Below are 19,556 nucleotides of genomic sequence, written 5' to 3' on the forward strand. Positions count from 1 at the left end.
CTTAAGCGTCACTCTAGTAGCAACGTGCGCGGCAGCGGCGACGAAGCGGCGCGGTTGAGGAAGAAAGTGAGGCGAGCGTCGGAGGCTGTGCTATTAGTACTCACGCATGCAAGCGAACGAGTACCTGGTGGGAAAGCGAGCATGTAGGGCACTGCTAGTACTTGAACGGTGATTAAATGCGCGCGGTGATTAAATGAGCACTTGAACGGGCGGCGTGGCGTGCGAAGCAGCAGGGGCATTGCAGTTCAAAACAACGCATGCAAGCCAGCGACGACTTCCTTTGCCCAACTAACAGATTTGCGCAGGACGACATCTAAAAGCTATAAGGAGGGAGTATGTATGCTTATTTATATAAACATATAATACAATATTTTGTAGTATTTTTCATTCAATCTAGCCCACAGCAGCAAAAAAAAAAAAACAGCTGCAATTTTGACACAAGGTAAGTTATTTACGGAGTACTTGTTTTGATGTTTATGCAACAGCAATTTGCAACTAAAAGTCTAGAACCTATAGATTAGTTTTTTGGGATGTGGGAGTTGAAATACCCAAGGTTAAAATTCTGGTTCTGCCATTGATATAAATCTGTTGCCTCGTTTTCTACGGCTATTGTTTGGGAAAACTCGAACAATCGTCCATGGTGTGGACTGTGGACGGTATACAAAAGCAAAAGCCCTTGGACACGTCGTTCGATCGTTGGGACCGGAAGGGACGCCATTGTCCACTGTCGAGAAGTCAGTCGTCGCCTCGCGGGCAACTCTTCTCCGACCATGACAGCACGCGCAGGTCTATGAGAACCGGTACTAGGGCCGGGTTTAGATTACGCTTAGGAATCAGTATTTGGTATTATAGTATCTTCGTTTGTATTTGATAATTATTGTCCAATCATGGCCTAATCTCGTAATTTACGATCAAACTATGTAATTAGTTATTTTTTTATCTATATTTAATACTCTATGCATGTGTCTAAAGATTTGATGTGATGAAGAGAGTGAAAAAACTTACAATCTAAACCCGGCCTAGTACTAGTACCACTCTTGATTCCTGAACTCAGTCCCTTCAAGCAGAACTCCAACGCGTGTTTGACCGCGGAATCAGGGACGCCATGGCATTTTCATGCGACCCCAGCGAGGACCGCAACCACGCGCACGGCAGCCGGCAGCCTGCCAGCCACCCGGCAACCGGAAGTCCGGGACGATTGCCGAGTTGCGTGCATCTGGTGCCCGTGGTGATTCGACTACGAAGCGAGGAGAATTTGCCGAATGACCGTGCGAGGAAGATTTGTCGCGCCGAGCGCATCCCCCCCCCCCCCCGATTGGAAACCCTCGCCCGTTTGCGCCCGACTGAGTCTAAATCTGACTTCAGAATTGACACGGTCCCTCCATTACATAATAAACAAGAAAAAGAGAGGATGCACACGGTCCCTTCATTCTCTTCGCTCAAGTCTGAACTCCACAGGCCCAACAACGCGGACTGCTTCCAGAACGGAAGACGCGTCAGCACGAACCCGTCAAGCACTCACTCAAGCAAGGTCTCGTCATCGACATGCCATCATCAGGTGCCAGCAAGAAATGCAGCAGAGGCTGATCAAGAGCATCAGATTGTTCAGACGCAACAGCAACATCAAGAGACTTCGACAGGCAGGACTCGCCTAATGCTGCTCTTACAGTACGTTATAAACTCGTTGCGAAATACATTACACTGCACTATTGCTAAGGTAACCTTGTGGAGCGGACACTGGGCCCTGCATCACCCTGTACATGGCCAAAAGATTTCACACAACAGCTGACTATGTCCTCACCACCTCAGCTGCTTCACTCCTTTCTTCTTGACAGCATCGAAGCGTCCGTCGACCATGCTGATCTGGTCCATAAGCGACCGCCGGATGTGTCCCGGTGGCGTCTCTGTGATGCCTGCCAAGTACACGTCAGAGGAGAGGTCGAACTTCAGTGTGGCCATGGGGGTGTTGGGCTTCTTGATCAGGTCATCCTCCAGCAGTATCTCCGCCACACGCGACAGTATGCTGAATGCTACCCCAACAAGAACCCTAGAGTAGGCCTCCACAATTGCATGCCCCACGTCCTGCATCGAGTAGCCATTCTTCAGCCAATGTTCAGAATTACAGCATTTTATAATTTAGGCCTATCAGAAGCAGTGCAATGTCGAACTTACCACATTGTATTGGACCTTTAAAACATCTATAAAAGTTGGAGGCAGGTTCAGATATCTGGATTTCAGAAGCTGCACAAGGGCGTCAACCCTTTCGATGCATGCAGACATCTTGTCAAGTTCCGATGAGCTATCCTTCAAGAAGCTCCAGGAATGGCGTCCCGGGGACCTCTTGCTTCTTTCCTCTAGAATTCTTTGGTTCCATGCAAACACTGCACCCTCCAACCGATTAATAGCCTCGAGCACACTATGCTCAGTTTTCAAACTGAGTGAAACAAATATTTCCTCTATAGGAATATACTCTGTGGTTATAGCCTGATACAAATCTTCACCCAAGCTAGCCCTCCCAGACTGCAAGGAACAAAAAATATGCATCAGAATCACATTCAATTGGTGACTAATTTTGTAGGGAAACATGAAGCTCAAAGCTTGATGCAAGATCCCCAAAAGGCTGTAGTGTACTAACACATTATTAAATTAAAGTGGATACTTACCTTTGGAAGGGCATCCATAACAGCTGCCGGAATAGGCATATGGAATAGGACTTGTTCGTTGATGGATTTTGCAGCTTTGAGGATCTGATGAACAAGCTTAGCCTGAAAAACAAGCCTCTTTCGATGAAACTGAGATAGCCCTTCCTCAGGGACACGAGGAGATGGGAGCCACCACTTTTTACTCTTCCTTGGACCAGTAATTTTGCCCCGACCATCAGCTCTGCTACCACTCTCCTCATACCAGAACTCTGTATCTACCATAGAGTCCATCACTTCCTGCATATTTTTCGTTGCATACAACATTACTAATTCAAAATATGCCACAAAGAGTTGGAGAGTATGCCACAGAGTGGAGATGAAAAATGTCCAAACCATGCATATGCATAGATTAGAGGACGACAACATACAATGAGCATCGTATCAAGCTTCTGAAGGGCAGGAAGGTTCACATGAACATCTGAGCGGGCCTTTGGAGTCATAATCTGCATGGTTCAGTTGAAAAATAACTAAGTTAGATACTGAATCATTTTACTTTATAATAGGGTATAAAAGCAAGTGAGGAACATTCTATTTGGAGGCTAATTACCTCAAATGTGCATCCATCTGCCCCGCTTTGCTTTGTTGGAACCAGCTCCACCATATAAGTTGTAGGAGACAGCAACCAGTCCATTTCTTTTCTCCACCTGATCTTTTTATCTTCGCACAATGGTTCCAGCTTCCAGAGTTCTCCAAAAACAGTTGCTGTAACATTAAGTCACCCTTTTTATGTCATGATCAAGGAGCACAGGGACACTACAATATACACAAAATAAATTGCTTCTAGAAGTGTACCAGAGAGATTGATTATGCCATTAGACAAGGCCAGAGCCGCACAAACGCCCCTAGCTCCTCCTGAAGTATCATCACCGAGCAATAGCTTTGCAAATTTTTCCTTCATGTTTTCAATATCTGAAGCGCTCAAGGTATATGTGATTGGTTTCTTCCCTTTGAATGGGAGTAGATGAATTGCAATGGGTGTACCCAACTCATCTAGTGAATGCTCCTCCTGCTTGCTAAGGCAGTGTGAAGAGAAGGAAGAACCAGAAGCATCTTTACTAGAGCAACTAGAGACTTCATCATCAAGGGAATCAGTGGTGACACATCCATCTCCGCCTGTTGTTGCACTAATGGCACTATCATAGGCAGAACTGTTGATAATGCAGGTCTCGAGGCCATTATATGTCATCACCCCTACATCAATATGTATTTTAACTTATCTTTGCCATAATGAAATAGAAAGATGTTAATTCAGGAAAATAATTTGGCAATATGTGCTTTCAAACAGATGCCTACCCTGTTCACCAAAAAAAAAACAGATGCCTACCTGCTTCCACTTAGGATATTGCTAAATAAAAGGAAAGAAGAAAACAGATTACAGGACATGGTGTCATTGATTTGTAGTGACTAATCAATGTTTAGCACTCTAGCACTACACAATTATTTGCTGTGTAGTGCCAGTCATTGATTTTAATTATCCATGGTGTCATTAGCATATTATCATAAGAATTAACAAGGCCATTGCACATGCTTGTGTGAACTTCCTAGAAGCTGTTGTGAATCTTGTACTTTCCATTGCCTGTAACAAAAATACTTCCTCTTGTACAATGCAGAACCTGCCTATTCATCCAACTTCCACCAAAACAGAGGGGCAAATTAATGACTAAATACTAAGCACGATTGCTAAGAAAGCAAATCGCTGCAAATAAAACATCAATAAAAAACTAAGAAATTCCAAGAAAATCTAATGGTAAGTTGAGGTATAGTAATAACCCTTGTTGTTCAAGTTCTTGTGCCATTTTTTTCATCTGGAATTTCACTGCAGATCTACAACATCCGGTTGTCGATTGCAGGATCTACACATACGTCAGTTTTACTAACATTTGGTTTTGTACTAAGAACAAAAGGCTAGGAAAAAAAGAAACTAAAATGCAAGGAATCTCAAGAAAGAGCAATGCTGCAGCTACTATCTACCATAACAGAGGCCAGAGCCAGTTTATTTTGAAATCATAGTAACATAGGATTTTATTTTTTGCAATTGCGTAGCCCACCATGGCATGTTAATATGCCATTGAGAATTGTTCAGTTGCAAGATTCTTGCAACAACGTGAGTCCAACGACGGGGCATGGCCCAATTTTTTTTTTTTTTGTGTGCCTTTCCACTGCGCAGTGTCTAAAAAGCAGTGTACCACTAGGTACTGTACCGGCTAGTCTTTTGCGCACAAAGTCAATGAGAGCGTAATGCCGGACCTGACATTGCAGAAAACAGCCGGGGACCACTTTTGAGCTGTACAAGTATACAGACCTGCTACTGCTTAGTGCTAAACGAATTCTAATCTATAAAGGTTAAAAAACGTAGAAAAAGGAACACGGACTCGATTGTGAGATCCATGGAGACTGGAGTGTGGAGAGACAGCCACAAAGGCAAACAAATGCCCGTCAGACTGACAAAAAAATTGGCACATGGAGTCTACGGCTGTGCAATCTCAGCTATGAATGCGAACATGGTGCGGCCGGGCCGGCCGCCGGTCGCATCAGGTCGCACAAGGCCTTGTGGCTCGTTGGCTGTTGGCCATTTGCTCCTTTGGTGCCCCGGGATCTTCCCGTGACCCCCATTACTCGCACGTTCCCAACCCACTGCACGGCCTGCACGGCGCGGCGCTGCACTGCCGCAAGGGGAGGGGGCACTGTAGGGACGGGACGAGACACCTCTGATGAATAGTCACGTCGGCCGTGACCTCGCCCGCGTCGCCGTCCCTCTCTAGCCTCTACTATTTTCTACCCCTTCTTTTTTTTTATTTTTAACTTTTTCTCATTTTTGTGTGCGATTTGGGCAGGTGAAAAGCTAGTGAATAAAAATTTCAAAAAAAAGACAGTGAATAAAGATTGCTCGACGCTAGGATCTAGTAGATTAAAAATCTAATGAGATTTTCTAGAAAGGGATCGCAGGTACGGGGCAGGCTGCACGGCCCAACCTTCCGCTGGTTATTTAACGTTATTTTTCTCTGACATCAAATCAATAAACAGTACTTTCTGTCGACTTTTCAGCGCCAAACTCAAAAGCAGTGTACTCTTGCTACCAAACCAATATACCAGCAACACAACACAAGCTGCAATTAATCGAAGGTACACATCCGGTACCGGAGATCCAAGATTGTATAGGACACTCAAGAACAAACCAAAATCTGGCCAAACACAAAGGAACTGATGAAGGAAGAAAGGGAGAAAGAGTGGAGGGAGATCTTGGGCAGGTAGGGAGGCAGGCTTGCTTACTGTCGGGCTCTTGGTCCATGTCGATGCTGAAGTCCTGCGGCCGTCGCCGGCAGCATGCCAGCGTCTTCATCCTCATCTCCGCCGATCCCTCCTCCGCAGCCGCGCCGCGCCCGCGCTACCACCAGTAACTGAAAGACATGAATGAAGAAGACGAAACCCCACCGTAGCATCAGGGTTTGAATGAGGAGAAGGCCGGTCGTCAGACCGCAAACTGCTGCAAAAATAAATGCGCTGCGATCTCGCAAAGATAGCACAACACTACCCTCCCCTGCCATACCAGGCTACCACTGTCTACCGGTACTCCCAACTCGCAATAATCACGGGGCGGCGTACATGGCGACCGCCCGTCCGCCCGCAGAAAAGAAGCCCAGCTTTAATTTATTTATTACTGCCGCGACGCGCCACCACACTCCGACACCGGAGCTCCTCCGAGCTCCCAACCCAGCCCACACGAATCACCAGGAGTGTCGCAGCGCGGCTTTTCGTGCGCTAATGATTAGACCATCAAAGGAGGAAGCCGGGCGAGGAGGAGGTAATCTTGCAATTAGCACCCAGTTTGTTTAGATTTGTTGACTTATAAGCCATACTTTTTTAACCAATGAATAATATTTTTTTCTCGTACTAAATCAGTCGATAGTACTTTCAGTCCTATCTTATCCGTCAAACTAAGCCCAAACGAATAGGGCATAGATGGGGCTAATAATCAGCTTGTTCGGTTGGTTGGTTCGTATCGTTGCTGGTTCGTGAAGAAGTACTGCTGACTGATCCGACGAGCCTAGACCAAACGAAGAGGCTAAATATGACTGAAATTACCGTTCGTTCATTTTTTTTTCCGAGAAAAACAGCGTTCCGTTCGTTAAAATAGTAGCGCTCGTATTTAAAGCGAACAGTGTCCTGATAAGGCGAGGCGACTGTGAACGTACCCTCCACTAGTGGTAGCAGCGATCCGCTCGCTCGTCCGGACGGACGCGAGGCCCGTTCGCTTCGCTCGGCCCCGTTCGCCGGTACGAAACTACTGTTTCAGCTAAATTACTGCCCGAAAAAAAGTCAAACAAATCAAATATGAGATAAACCGAACGACACCAAAAGCCAAAACACTGTTCTAAATAATTTGTACTTAAAAAAAAAGTAAAAAAATACCGATTAGAAGGCAAGTGAACAGAGCCATTATGGCGGGTGGTGCGCCGGCGATCCTGACGTACCGCGCCTACAGCACCAGTAGTAGCATCAGGGGCTCGGCTCGGCGGTCGAGGAGACGAGGACGCAGCGCGGCGGCGGCCGTGCAGCGCGGAGGGCGGCAGGGCGGAGGCGTTTGAAATTTGAACTGGGTGGCGGAGCAGGCGAACAGCCCAGCCGGATGGTCGGATGGACAGGAGCGTGGACTGTGGAGGAGAAGACGACGTGTGGGCTTTTGCGCGTGGTGGGGCTGCTAGCCTCGATCGGTTACTCGGTCTAGTGCGGCACGGCTGGCCTGGGCGCGGCTGCGGCCTCGCCTCCTCGTCCTCGCTTTCCCGAGGAAGCACAGGCTGCGGGAAAGCGATGACCTGAAAAGACGAGGTTTTGTGGTAGTAAAACCAGAAGCACCTGCGGCCCTGCGGGGTGAAAAGACCGGAATTTGACTGCTCTTTTCAGACAAACCACTCGGGTACTTTCATTTGGCTGCCTTCATTTACCCGTTCTAAAGGTAAAGAAAAAATATCAAAAATAAATTCACCGCGCTTTCTCTCACTCTTTCTTTCCCGACCTTTGATTACTCGCTTTACTATTGCTATTTGCTATTGCTAATCCCGCAGGAACAGGAAGCTACGTGTTTCCGCCGTGTCTTCGACTGGAGTAGGTGACAAATGCTTCAGTTTCGGGTGGCGCTACCGGCTACCGGTACTTATGTGGGAGGCGCAAGTGAAGGATGGGAGAAGAGGGGAACAGGAAGCTCGGGGCTGGGACGGCACACGGCAGGAACTGGAACGGCACGGCGCGTCGGCGCCGGCATTTCTGAGACAATATAAGCTCTTGGCTAAATGTCGGCAGGGTAGAGGTAGAGAGAGAGAGAGAGGCAGAAGTACCTTTGCAGCGTCGACGCCAACAGCAACAAGTCAGCGGCCGCCCGACATGGATCTGCGAGCGAGAAGGGGAGAATCTAATCGACTTGTGTTTAGCCCGGGGAGAGAGCGAGCGATTCGTCCAGAAGGAAAGCAAGTGGAAGAGTTTCTTACCAGCTACTACCACTGTGCCGGTGAGGGCGAGGGGCAGGCAGGCACTTGAATGTGAAAACAAGCGTGACGACTGAGGAGCAGAGCAGCGGCCAGCAGGGCAGAGGCGCACGCCGCAGGGGAGCAGTGGCACGCGGGGGGGGGGGGGGGGGGGGGGGGGGGCGGGGTTGGAACTGTCTGGCTATCACGGTTTCCTCTCAGAGGTGTACATAAAAACAACCGAACACCGATTTTTTTTTAGTTTAATCCGAAAACACTCATGCATAGCAAGGCATAACAGGTCATGTTATCACTCAATCAGCCTGTTCGTTTGTTGGTTTCAGCCAGCCCAAACCAGTCAGCCAACAGTATTTTTCTTTCACAATAAACCAGCACCAACCAGCCCAGAAACCAACCAGCGAACAGGCCGAATCTACAATAAGGGCCTGTTTGGATTGTAGGAAATACGAAGGAAAATCGTAGGAAGGAGAAAACGGAGGAAAGAAAGCTGGACTGAGTGTTTGGAACGGAGGAAATTCACTTTCCTTTTCTTTGGATTCTTGTAGCTGGATGCCGATTTCATAGGAAAGAAAACATTCACCGTGAGCCCTTGTTTTCTTTTCCTTTGCGATTACCGAGCGAACGAGCGCTTGTTGTCTCTGCAACCCGACGACGGACTACATTAGCAGAGGAATCGAGGAAAAGGATAAATAACGCTAAAGTAGTACTACAGTAGATAGAAAAGACCGGGGTGCTCAATCAGAGTAGGAGGAAGGATAATATCCGGCACGTGGACCATCCATGATGCTTCAACTTATTTGTAGCTTTTTTTTTATAAAACGAAAGGAATTTTGTTTACTGTTATGCTTAGCCTAAGCCATTGAGTTTCTAGGAAAACTCTTAAATTCCTATGCTAGCCATGTTCCTTTGTTCCAAACGCCAATTTCTATAAATTCCTATGTTTTTCCAATCATGTGTTTTCAACCTCTATTCCTTTTCTATTCATGTGTGTTTTCTCTATTCCTCTGTTTTGCATTCTTCCGTTCCAAACAGACCCTAAGCATCTGTTTGAGGTCACCTGCTCGTGAACCCAGCTCAACCTTAACACATGAGTACATACATAAATAAATCAAATAAAGTTTGAGAAGTGGCCGCTGAAATTGCTTTCAGAACTTAGTTTTTATACCGATGCTTGTTTACTTAGACGAAACTGCTCCAGCACATCAGCTGTCAATCGATTTGGTAGAACTTCTAGCAATGTAGCCACCTGAGATGCAAGTGGAAAACAATATTTGTCATCGAAGTTTTAGGTGCTCGAGCAATATGATTAACACAAATGCAAAGAGCTATGGTGGCGTTTAAACCACCAAGCAGCTCATAAACTTCATTTCACAATGAAATGAACGCAAAAAACTACTAACTGCAGTAGTGAACTACTAAGTCCCACCATACGTAGATCGGCACATTGAAAATGAAGAATCAAACTTGGTAGGGCTCTTCCTACTGTATCTCAAAGGAGCAGAGTCAAAAGCTGACGACAAATTAATGGATTAACTTTCTAAAAGTGCTGCAATGACAGTCACTTAGTAGCCAAAACTGGGAGTATATAAACTCTTATTCTTTGTACTGGTTGATGTATCTGAAGATTAGGAGCTCGGATTAGTTAAGATGAAATAAGGCATTGTCGATTTCAGCATGATCCTGGAGCAATAAAGTTCTTAGGATAGTGTCCAAATGTAATGAGAAATTAGATAAGGCTGCTTTCAGGGCTTAAATTGATTCATGCAGAAATGATCTTGTGTGGAGAGTAAAAAGGAGAATCTGACTTCTGTGTGGTGCCAAAAGTGTAATGATAAACATATTTCCGAATGGTGACAAAAGAGAAAGTTAATCAATGCAAGTTTCAAGTCTAGCATAGGATCACTAAATTAATAAGCTAATGCAAATTAAACTATGCAGGCAAGTAAGAATGGCGACAGTAGCAAGAAAGTATTAACTTTTGGTGAAAGGGTGTACAACTTACCTGCTTACCTGATGGTTGAGATGCTGCTCCTATCTCCCACATTGCTCCCTACCGAGATGACCAGAGCATGCTGCAAATGGACTAATGTGCTGCTGAATAGAACGTGTGAGCGGCAGCAAGCAACGGCCTCCCTGGGATCTCATCCGAGCCGCCTAACGCTCAACGGGCGCCCAAGATGCCACGCCAACTCTTGAGCAACGCAGATGTATACCTCCACCACTTTTTACGGTAGCATAGCATTTCTGTTTTTGAAGAAGGATTAAGTCCACTTTGGATCCTTAGCTATTGGGTTCGTCTAATTTTGATCTCTAACCACAAAACCAAAACCATTCACCTTTAGCACCTGGGCGCGAGTAAGGTTGTTTTGTCCGATGTGGAGCGGGTTTGACCATGCTACGCTAACGTTGACCATGCCACGCTAGCCTCTATCTTTCCTGCGCCGCCTCCCTGCGTCGCAGCCGAGTCGCCGGTTCCTGGAAAGATGGCGTCCGACGAGATGGGAGGGGCAAGCAAACACCGCAGGAGGCCTTGGCGTCGTGGCCCAATTCCCCTGTTACGCGAAGCAGTAGTGCAGATCGAGATCGTAACCACTGGCCACCCAAACCGTTCATCCCTGAACTGCACCTGCACGCACGTGATTAGCTACAGTGACAACGGTAACCTACCTCGTAAGTCCTACATATAGATCTCTTAATTAAAGTGAACCAAGGAATGTGCGACGGTGCACCGTGCCATCTGCCATGCTAGATCGGGAACTACTACTGCCTTGGACGTGAGGGCACACGATCTAGTAAAAAGCAAGCAGCGCACGAACGCGACGCGACCGCCGGCCGGTGCGCTCCAAGCTGCCGCTCTGGCCGAGGTGCTAGCGGGCACGGGGTACGTGGCGAGCACACATGCGGATGTCTCATGGTCTTCGCTACTGGCGACGATGTAGCTTTGGCTCCTTCGATGTCGCGGTGATCGGGTAGGTCTGCCGAGCCGGATAGACACCGCTCGCGGGCGCGTGGGGGTGTGGAATTGGATCGGCGATGTTGGATGGATCGTGGGAATATGCATGACGGATGGGCACAAGGGACAGGCAGACAGGCTTTTCTTGGCAGCAGCGTGCCGGATCCGCGAGACTTAGGGCCTGTTTGGTTGGAGACCTGAAGGACTTGCCTGGCAAAAAGTGTTGCCTGAGAGTTGCCTGGAAAGTTGATGATTTTTGCCTGGCCAGGCAAGTCTGAAGAAGGTCTGTTTGGTTGGAGACCTGTGCCTGAGAATGTTAATAAGAGGAGATATTCATAATATCAGTGTGTTAATTGATGTCTGTGATATATAATTAGCATATAGCTTTTGCAGTTTTACTAAAAAATATATTTGTATAAATATTTTAATTAGTTAAATAAATATAGAATTATTTATAAATCTAAAAACGTTATTTTAATTAGATTTATTTTAGATTATTAAGCTAATAAAATAGAAATAAATATGTATTCATATTAAATTAATCCATAATGGTACACGTTTGTCTTAATAAAATAGCTAATGTACTTTTGCCTTAATTATAAGTAGCTAATGCACGGTAGTTAAATAGCTAAAGCAATTAAATCAGTCATTAGAGTAGTACTGATCCAGGCAAAGAAGCAGCAGGAGCCAGGCGACCGTTTTTCTACGCCTGGAGATGCCTGGGGCAAGCAACCCACCAGGTCTGCAACCAAACAAGGTGCAGTCAACTTCCAGGCAAGTTACAGGCGAGGCATTTTTCTCCCAGGGTTCAATCCAAACATGCCCTTACCGCAGGGCAGCGTGCGTGCGACCGAGAACCCGAGGCCGAGGGCGAGACGGCGGCCACGCGACGTTACTCACTGTGGACTGTGGAGGCAGCAGAGACAGTGTTTGGAGCGAGCGACTGTGACGGAGCCTTCGCCCGTCGGAAAATTCAGATTGGAACGCGGTAACCAATCACCAAGGCACGGCTAAGCTAAGTGGCTAACTATGATGTTTTTTTGAGCTACTACACCTGACAGATGCAATCAGTGGGAAATGGAGAGCCAAGCAATCATGATCCACTCATCTTGTCCGGCAACCGGCGCTTAATATCTTCGCTCTCGAGTTCTTCCTTACAGAGGCCGGCCCACATCGTGGACGGATGCCTACTATATATACACTTGTGCACGAGTGCAGTAGTGAACGTTGAGATGGGTAGATGAAGCCGTCAATGGCCGTCGTCTCCGTCGAACTATGGATATGGATTTGGTCGTCGGTGGAGAGCTCAAGAATGTGCTTTTTTTTTCAGCAGCGCAGCCACGGTGGACAGCTCATTGCTTGACGTAGCACGGAGCACGGTGGCGCCAAGATTGAAGAAGCGGGCGGGAGAACAGTCCAATTGTCCTCAGCTGCTTGGAGACAGGTGGAGTTGAGGACATGCATGATGGTTCGACTTCGCCATGTGCTAGCTAGCAAGACAGTGCAACGACCCGAAGAAGGTCGACTATGGACCTCAACATCTCCGCATGGAGAAGCAAGGGAGAGGCCGAGAGGGCAACTCTAGAGGAGGGAGGGAGGGAGGGTGGCTGAACCGAAGGCGAGCTCGGACAGACAGGCCGAGTCAGGACTTATCAGTCAGCTAACATTATTTTCTTCTCACAACAAATCAACATCAGTCGGATTTATCAGCCCAGAAACCAACCAGCGAACAGGCTCATCGACACTAACTTCAAATCGCCAGCAGCAACGGCGAGGCCACGGCAACAATGACAAAACAGGACAGAACATACTGACGGCCTATTTGGCATGGATTCTGTCAAAAAGACCCTAGATATGGCCAGCACAGAATAGAAGCTTGCTGATCATACCTTAGAAGCGAGTCTCTTCTAAAAAGTGAAAACAGGCTATTTTGTGCCCATTAACTCATATGGGCAGAGTCGGGCCTAGCCCGTCACCTTTTGTTTGTTATAAGGAAAAAAATCACATTATTTCCCTCAACTTTTGTGAAAATATGTTTTTTCTCCTTGAACTCTAAACCGGGTAAACCACCAACTTTTAAAACCGTTTGTTTTACCTCCACGACCGATCCCTTTCTTTTTTATTTATTTTGGCTGAATCTTTGAAAAATCATAGTAAATCACAGAAAAATCATAAAATTGAAAGTCCAATTTTGTTGAACTCCATATGAGTAGATCTACACAGTGAACATATAATATTGTATGCTTTAGTACACATTTTTTGCTGTAGCTTTAGATTTATGCTTTTCTATAATTAATTCAAAGCTGCAGTTTCTATGGTTCAATTATGGTGAAATTTTTATGGTGGACTAATTATTGTATGCTTGCACTGTTGTAAAAAATTCATACTCAATCATGTATAACTTAGTTATAGATTTATTTAGTAGTATGCTTGTTAAAAAATATTTATAATTTTAGCTTATACTGATGTTTATGTTGTAGTAAAAAGTATTTGGGTCCTGTTCGTTTTGCATTCTTATGCTGATTTGTTGTGAGAGGAAAACAATGTTCGTTCACCGAAAAATATGGTTGAGTAGTGCTGAAGAACAGCCTTTTGTTCCATCATGTGGATTTTTGCTAGCCACTTCCTATTCATTTCTTCAATTTGTTCACCAAATAATAGGCAAACCAATGGTGGTCCATTTAGTTTGCCCAGTTGTTTTCCTTGAAACTACTCCATCCTTTTCAAATTAGAAGTCGCTTTGGAACGGAGGGAGTAATAAGTTCCAAGTATGACGAATGTTAGTTTCATTACAATGCAACAAAAAGGAAAGATCCCAATGGCAAGTCGAACTTCCACTGTCCTATATTCATCGAAGTGAGAAACTGAGCTTCACATACTAACAAGGTGTTGCGAAAGCACCACCTGCACTAAAAGCACGGAAATCATTCTTTTTCGTCTTGTTGGTTCTCATGTAATGCCCAGAAAAAAAAAACACTGTGATAATCTTGGCCAGGAAAAATGCGGACTGCTATTCGTAGATGATAATAATCGGAAGAACACGTTTCAGCAAATGCCTTCGGAGATGACGGGCCTAACTACAGCAGAGGCCGAGAAGGTTAACAAAGATGGCCCAAGCATGTGGGTCGTCGATTGCAATGCACACGCCCGCTACATATCAATGGACGAACTGAACCGTAGCAATCCAATAGACAATGGATCCAGTTCTCTTCCGGCGACATCAAACAGAAAAAAAAAGATAATCAACTGTTTTCTCAGTGTTTCTCTTGCTCACCATAGTCAGTGATCAGTTCCAGTGGTAAACAAGCTTTTCAATTAATTTATTTTCGCGGGGGGGGGGGGGGGGGGGGGGGGGGGGGGGGGGGGGGGGGGGGTGCAAGGAACAAATTCAATATTGCGTAATTATCTCTTTGGTTTATTTGATGGGGGATACTTACAGGGTTACCAAATCACACCAAGCGAACTTCCAAAATCCAAAGGAGCAAAAGAACATCAGTGTTCACTCAAGGCAAGCCATGAAACAAGGACTCACGCATGACAAAGGGAACATGCACTCACAAACCATGAAATGTAAAAGGGAGACTTCTAAAATCCGTTGGTGACAGTTTTTTGCACACTGATATGATGGTTAGACAAGAACCATGAACAATCTTCAATTCTGAACTCCACAGAATAGCTCTGTAAGAGGAAAGATTGCATGTCTCAAGCTGCCAAAACTATAATCACAACAAGCAGCACGACCCCAAATATGACCATAAGCAAGCAAATCTGCCAACGAAAGGACTTGTTAAAGTGCAGAATAGACACAGCAACAAAGCTTCAGTAATTTGCATTAGTCTGAACTTACCAGGGACGAGTTCGATTTCTGAGTCTTCGCTGCTTTGGTTACCTCTTTCTTGGCGTCTCTGGTCACCACTTCAGAATTGTCAATGTTCATATCGATCTCCTCTGAAACAGGACAGTGTACACATTAGCTAAGAAGCCAAAAATTAGGACATCATATGTACAATACAATGTAAAAACTTGCCGATTATAATTCCTTGGGCATGTACGAGGGTAGCAAGATCTTTAAACACTTCATGTACTTCACCAATCTGTTGTTGGATCTCTTGAATGGCTTGCTCCCTTTCCTCAATTATAGCTTCATTGAAAACAACTTCATTGTCCAATTGCAGCACCTCTTGTCTTCAGAGTAACATGGTTCATCAGAAAACTAGAAAAAGTCAAAAAACAGGAAATAGGATTCTACAAATTCTTGCTAGTGATGTCAAAGTTTGTCTCATATAACAGGTTTAGCATGAAGGTTATATCACAATGTGAGCCTCGTTGGATGCAAACATTATTTTTCGATCCCCTGCCATAGTGCCATCAAACGTTATTTCTTTGCTAGTCTAAAAATCTCTATCTCTTGTGCAGACATATATCCTTGCAAATTCACATGACAAGTCACTTGTACCGACTAATAAAATAGCGCAAGACCTACAGCTTCACCACAAACTCATGGGCAAATATGCCATGGAACGTAAGGCTTAGTTAAACAATCCTGTGTTTTCAAGTAAACGAGCTAATGCAACAGTCAACAGAGTTTCAGCTGAGCTTCCACCTGACTACCAGCTAATAGCTCAATACTGACCTTTTTGATTCAGCAAGTAATGCACGCTGCTCAGGCATATTACCAGATTCAGAACTTCGGTCATCTGTAGTATAGCTGCATCGCAAAGACCACAATAACATACAGAAGATTAGCAGACAGCCGAGTCAAAGACAAAACAGCACAATTAAAATAAGTTTAGATTACACTAAGTGAAGCCCAATAAGTAAATTACAAGTCAATAGTAGGACCATGATATTGGGTCAAAAATAGGGCCATGATACAGAAGAAAAACATAAGTCAAAGACTACACATCTGTTTATAGTTATCTGTGAAAGCATACACATTGACTACTGATGACATTCTCCATACACCAAAAAAGTTTTTTTTTTCTAGAGGAACAAAAACAAGGAAGAAGAGCTGCTTCACTTAAATGTCAAGTCAATAATAGACAATAAACAACTGAGTTTCTGAAAAAGCTACAGCAAATATTTCTTTCTTTCTCTCTGTGTGTGTGTTGGGGGGGGGGCTTTCATGAGATGTAATAAATTGCCAGAAACATTCTAGCAAACTCAAGTCAAGTGTGGCCTGCCTTTGTCAGCATGGTTCACTTACATAACTGCACTTGAACCTTACTCTTTTGAACAATTGTGGCAAAGTATTTATATTAACTAGCAAATAGCAGCAATCCATAATTCCATATAGCTCAACTTCTCATCTTATGAGTAACCTGTGTATCTAATGTAATTTATAAACATGTGCCAAACTAAAGAATTTTCATGACAGGAGAGAAAATGGAACACATAAGACGAATTTCAGTATGGATTGGTTTAATAATGAACGGAGTTACTTTGACTGAGCATTCTGGGGAACAACTGGCTTATATGCTGTCTCCCTCTGAATCGCAAGACTCTGAAGTTTCCTGAACTCCTCCATTGTTGCAGCAAAATCTTTGGCAAGCTTCATATCAGCTATCCTCTTGTCTGCCTGTAATAAAACACCAAAAAACCCTGAGTACTTAGACAGCTCAAATTGTACTATACATGTACAAATGGAAGCAATCATAGACAAATTTCTGCTTACTACAATTGATTACTTCAACAGGCTTACTCATGCAAAAATGGCAATGATCAAACTGAAGGAGCCTAGATAGTTAGATAAGTAAGAAAACACTACTGACACTCGTATCAGTGCTCTTGTCTGCTTCAGCAGTCTTCTGGAGCTTATCTTTCGCATCCTTTGCTAATTGAAGAATGTTCTGACTAGTCTTATTCCTGCGAGGGAAACAAAGCATTAGATCATAACGCGACTTAGAAAGCGACATGAGTGAGCAAAGAAAGCAACATGTTGTTTAATAAGGCGTGATTTAGCGATCCTATCGATCGAAGAGCAGACTAATTGCCTCCAAACTTGAATTGGGCAAGGCTAACTAGTACTTCATCTAGCAAATGACGCAAGGGTTTATGCTGATCGCTGAATATGTAAAGCATAAGAGGGCTCGAGGAGAGACAGGTTATCACGAAGCGTGGGGGTGTCCTTGGGCGTGCCGAGCGAGTTGAGGAGGCGGCGGTAGGAGGCCACCGCGGTGGTTATCTGGAAGACGAGTGCCCGCGCGTCGTTGGAGCCCCCTCTCGCCTTCCTCTCGAGGGGCGCCCTGAGTGCCCCCGCCTCCAGATCCGCGAAGCTCATCGCTGATCCCTCTCCTTGCTCCGACCCCTTCCGCCTTTACCAACGGCCACCGCGCCGGAACAAACCCCAGCCGGCGGACGAGGCGCTGGAGCAGAGCGCAGTTGGGGATAGACTTTCGGCTGTCGCTGTCGCCGTCGTCGGCACCGGCCAAGCGGGAGTAGTCTATTTCATGGATCGTGGTATTGCTACAGGTGGTGAGGTGAGGCGGTGGTGGGCGCCACCACGAAGCGGCACGAAAGAAACAGGAGAGGCCGGGACCGCGGGCGGCGGGTCTCCCACTCTCCCACGACACGAATTTGGAGTAGCGACCGTCGCCGCTCCGCGCTCGCACGGCCGCGTCGCGTCGCGCTGCAGCGAAAAGGCCACGAAGGGTGGGATGGACCGAGATGCGGGTCAGAATTGCTGGCGGGTTGGATTTTTGGGAGTAGAATGAACAGGTTGGGCCGGGCCTATAGTGGAAAAGCAACGCATATTATGAATAGAATTCGGATATCGGTTAGTCGAATATTGATTTTATTTATTTTCCATTTAGATATCTACTTAATTTACATAATATAAAGTATATATCCTCTTATTGATAATTTTAGAAGAACAATATTATTTTTCAAGTAGAGAGTAATGTATATAACACATGTAACACATACAAAATAACATATTCATCAAGTAAATATTTTATTCATTAAATACATATAAAAATTCGTTTGGTTGACTGATGCTGCTCTTCAGGTGATTGACCGAATGGTTGACTGATGCTGCTTCTCTTTTCCATGGCAATTCGTTTGGTTGGAGACGGTGATGGGTTATATGATGTGGTTCTTTGGTTGCTTACTTCCTCGTGGTAGCTGCGGGGATGCCGGTCGCATCCAGGGCTGGAGGTGGCATGCGATGGAGAGCTACCTTGTCCAGCTCTGCCTGTGAGGTGCTGCTTTCGATCTTCCATTCCTTTTTTTATGTGGTTTTGTTTCATTAGTCGACATATGCTTTACCAGGCCACTAGGGCATCACGATGCTGCTAGATCACAGGTGCACAAAAAAAAGCACACATTTTTTTTTCACAAAAGGTGTAGGTTTGATGCTTATCTCACCTTACGTAGTGGTATTGTTCTAGGAGATGAATAAAATCTAGAATCTTACCAGTACAGAGCATGATTCATGTGAAAAAGCTTCATAGTTGCTACTCTTTTTATCTACTAGATATATGCAGTGAAATTTTTGTATTTTGGTCCCTTTTGAAAACATTTTTTATAAAAAGACCTATGCCAAAACATTTGCTGAAAATAGACCATTTTTAGGCGTCTTAGAACATGACGTCAAGGTATGACGGTCGGCGTCGACTGACACAACGCCGAGGTCTTGCCACGTCATGGACGACCCCGGTCGACGGCGACACGGTGGCGCATGGGGCCCACTACGTCGGCGTCGTGTCAGCCAACGCCACAGGCCTAAATTCGACGCTGTGGGGAGTCACGCCGAGCTATTGCCACCATCCGGCGCGCGGTCCAGGCGGCCCAACAACGCTTCGTGGCCCAATAGCTCGGCGTGCGATCAGATGACGCCGAGACGCTAACCTCGGCGTGGCCCGACTCAACGCCAAGGTTCGGTCAGAACCCCACCCCACGCATCACGATTCATGAGATCAGAAAAGCATGCATGCAGCTCGATCGGTTTCATTCCACTAGTGATGGAGACATGGCATGTTCGTCTGCGGGTGTCGGGAGACCATTCAGAGCGGCAGAAACAATGCTACCGGAGGTAGTGCATGCCCGCTGCCTAGCCTGTTGCGGCAAGCCGAGGTAACGTCTCGGCGTCATAGGTCATGGCGCCGACCTCTAAATCTAACCTAACACTCTAGTTTTACCGTGAGATGGATATATAAAATACACCTTAGTTTTACCGTAAGATGGATATATAACAGTTAGAAAACATGGGTGTTATATCCATCTCACGGTAAAACTAGGGTGTATTTTATATATCCATCTCACGGTAAAACTAGGGTGTTAGGTTAAATTTAGAGGTCGGTGCCATGACCTATGACGCCGAAACGTTACCTCGGCTTGCCGCAACAGGCTAGGCAGCGGGCATGCACTACCTCCGGTAGCATCGTCTCTGCCGCTCTGAATGGTCTCCCGACACCCGCAGAC

General features: G+C 45.7%; 2 protein-coding genes across 6 annotated transcripts; both read right to left on the reverse strand.

Moving 5' to 3' along the window:
- Nucleotides 1-1,430: 1,430 nt before the first annotated feature.
- On the reverse strand, nucleotides 1,431-8,304 carry LOC136531503 (rop guanine nucleotide exchange factor 14-like). 5 transcript variants are annotated; one of them, XM_066524150.1, is made up of 11 exons: nucleotides 8,186-8,304; nucleotides 8,036-8,087; nucleotides 7,113-7,179; nucleotides 6,896-7,004; nucleotides 5,973-6,100; nucleotides 3,495-3,893; nucleotides 3,250-3,404; nucleotides 3,071-3,145; nucleotides 2,664-2,939; nucleotides 2,173-2,520; nucleotides 1,431-2,082 (listed from the first exon to the last, which is right to left on the reverse strand). In XM_066524150.1, the coding sequence occupies exons 5-11, from the start codon at nucleotides 6,046-6,048 to the stop codon at nucleotides 1,798-1,800; spliced, it is 1,614 nt and encodes a 537-aa protein (XP_066380247.1). In that variant the 5' UTR covers nucleotides 6,049-6,100; nucleotides 6,896-7,004; nucleotides 7,113-7,179; nucleotides 8,036-8,087; nucleotides 8,186-8,304; the 3' UTR covers nucleotides 1,431-1,797. The 5 variants fall into 5 exon arrangements, with proteins under 5 accessions (XP_066380247.1, XP_066380244.1, XP_066380245.1 ...); XM_066524147.1 differs by lacking the exons at nucleotides 6,896-7,004; nucleotides 7,113-7,179; XM_066524148.1 differs by lacking the exons at nucleotides 6,896-7,004; nucleotides 7,113-7,179 and having other exon boundaries at nucleotides 8,036-8,201.
- A 6,205-nt stretch (nucleotides 8,305-14,509) lies between these two features.
- On the reverse strand, nucleotides 14,510-17,708 carry LOC136531502 (syntaxin-22-like). Its single transcript, XM_066524146.1, has 7 exons — nucleotides 17,237-17,708; nucleotides 16,907-17,000; nucleotides 16,577-16,713; nucleotides 15,769-15,843; nucleotides 15,163-15,320; nucleotides 14,983-15,083; nucleotides 14,510-14,903 (listed from the first exon to the last, which is right to left on the reverse strand). Exons 1-7 carry the CDS (start codon nucleotides 17,413-17,415, stop codon nucleotides 14,838-14,840), a joined length of 810 nt encoding a protein of 269 aa, XP_066380243.1. The 5' UTR covers nucleotides 17,416-17,708; the 3' UTR covers nucleotides 14,510-14,837.
- Between the last annotated feature and the right edge of the window lie 1,848 nt (nucleotides 17,709-19,556).

The sequence above is a fragment of the Miscanthus floridulus genome, unplaced genomic scaffold (genome assembly GCF_019320115.1).
Source record: "Miscanthus floridulus cultivar M001 unplaced genomic scaffold, ASM1932011v1 fs_365_2_3, whole genome shotgun sequence".
Classification (NCBI taxonomy): Eukaryota; Viridiplantae; Streptophyta; class Magnoliopsida; order Poales; family Poaceae; genus Miscanthus; species Miscanthus floridulus.

What these genes read in the sequence shown, in the direction of transcription:
- LOC136531503 (XM_066524147.1), bottom strand. Translation starts at nt 6,048, where the DNA reads ATGAGGATGAAGACGCTGGCATGCTGCCGGCGACGGCCGCAGGACTTC. An exon ending in CATGGACCAAGAGCCCGACA is followed by an intron (nt 3,894 to 5,972) that starts GTAAGCAAGCCT and finishes ATATTGATGTAG; the next exon opens with GGGTGATGACATATAATGGC. An exon ending in AGCTTGATACGATGCTCATT is followed by an intron (nt 2,940 to 3,070) that starts GTATGTTGTCGT and finishes AAAAATATGCAG; the next exon opens with GAAGTGATGGACTCTATGGT.
- LOC136531502 (XM_066524146.1), bottom strand. Translation starts at nt 17,415, where the DNA reads ATGAGCTTCGCGGATCTGGAGGCGGGGGCACTCAGGGCGCCCCTCGAG. An exon ending in CCCACGCTTCGTGATAACCT is followed by an intron (nt 17,001 to 17,236) that starts GTCTCTCCTCGA and finishes TTTCCCTCGCAG; the next exon opens with GAATAAGACTAGTCAGAACA. An exon ending in CCCCAGAATGCTCAGTCAAA is followed by an intron (nt 15,844 to 16,576) that starts GTAACTCCGTTC and finishes TTTGCGATGCAG; the next exon opens with CTATACTACAGATGACCGAA.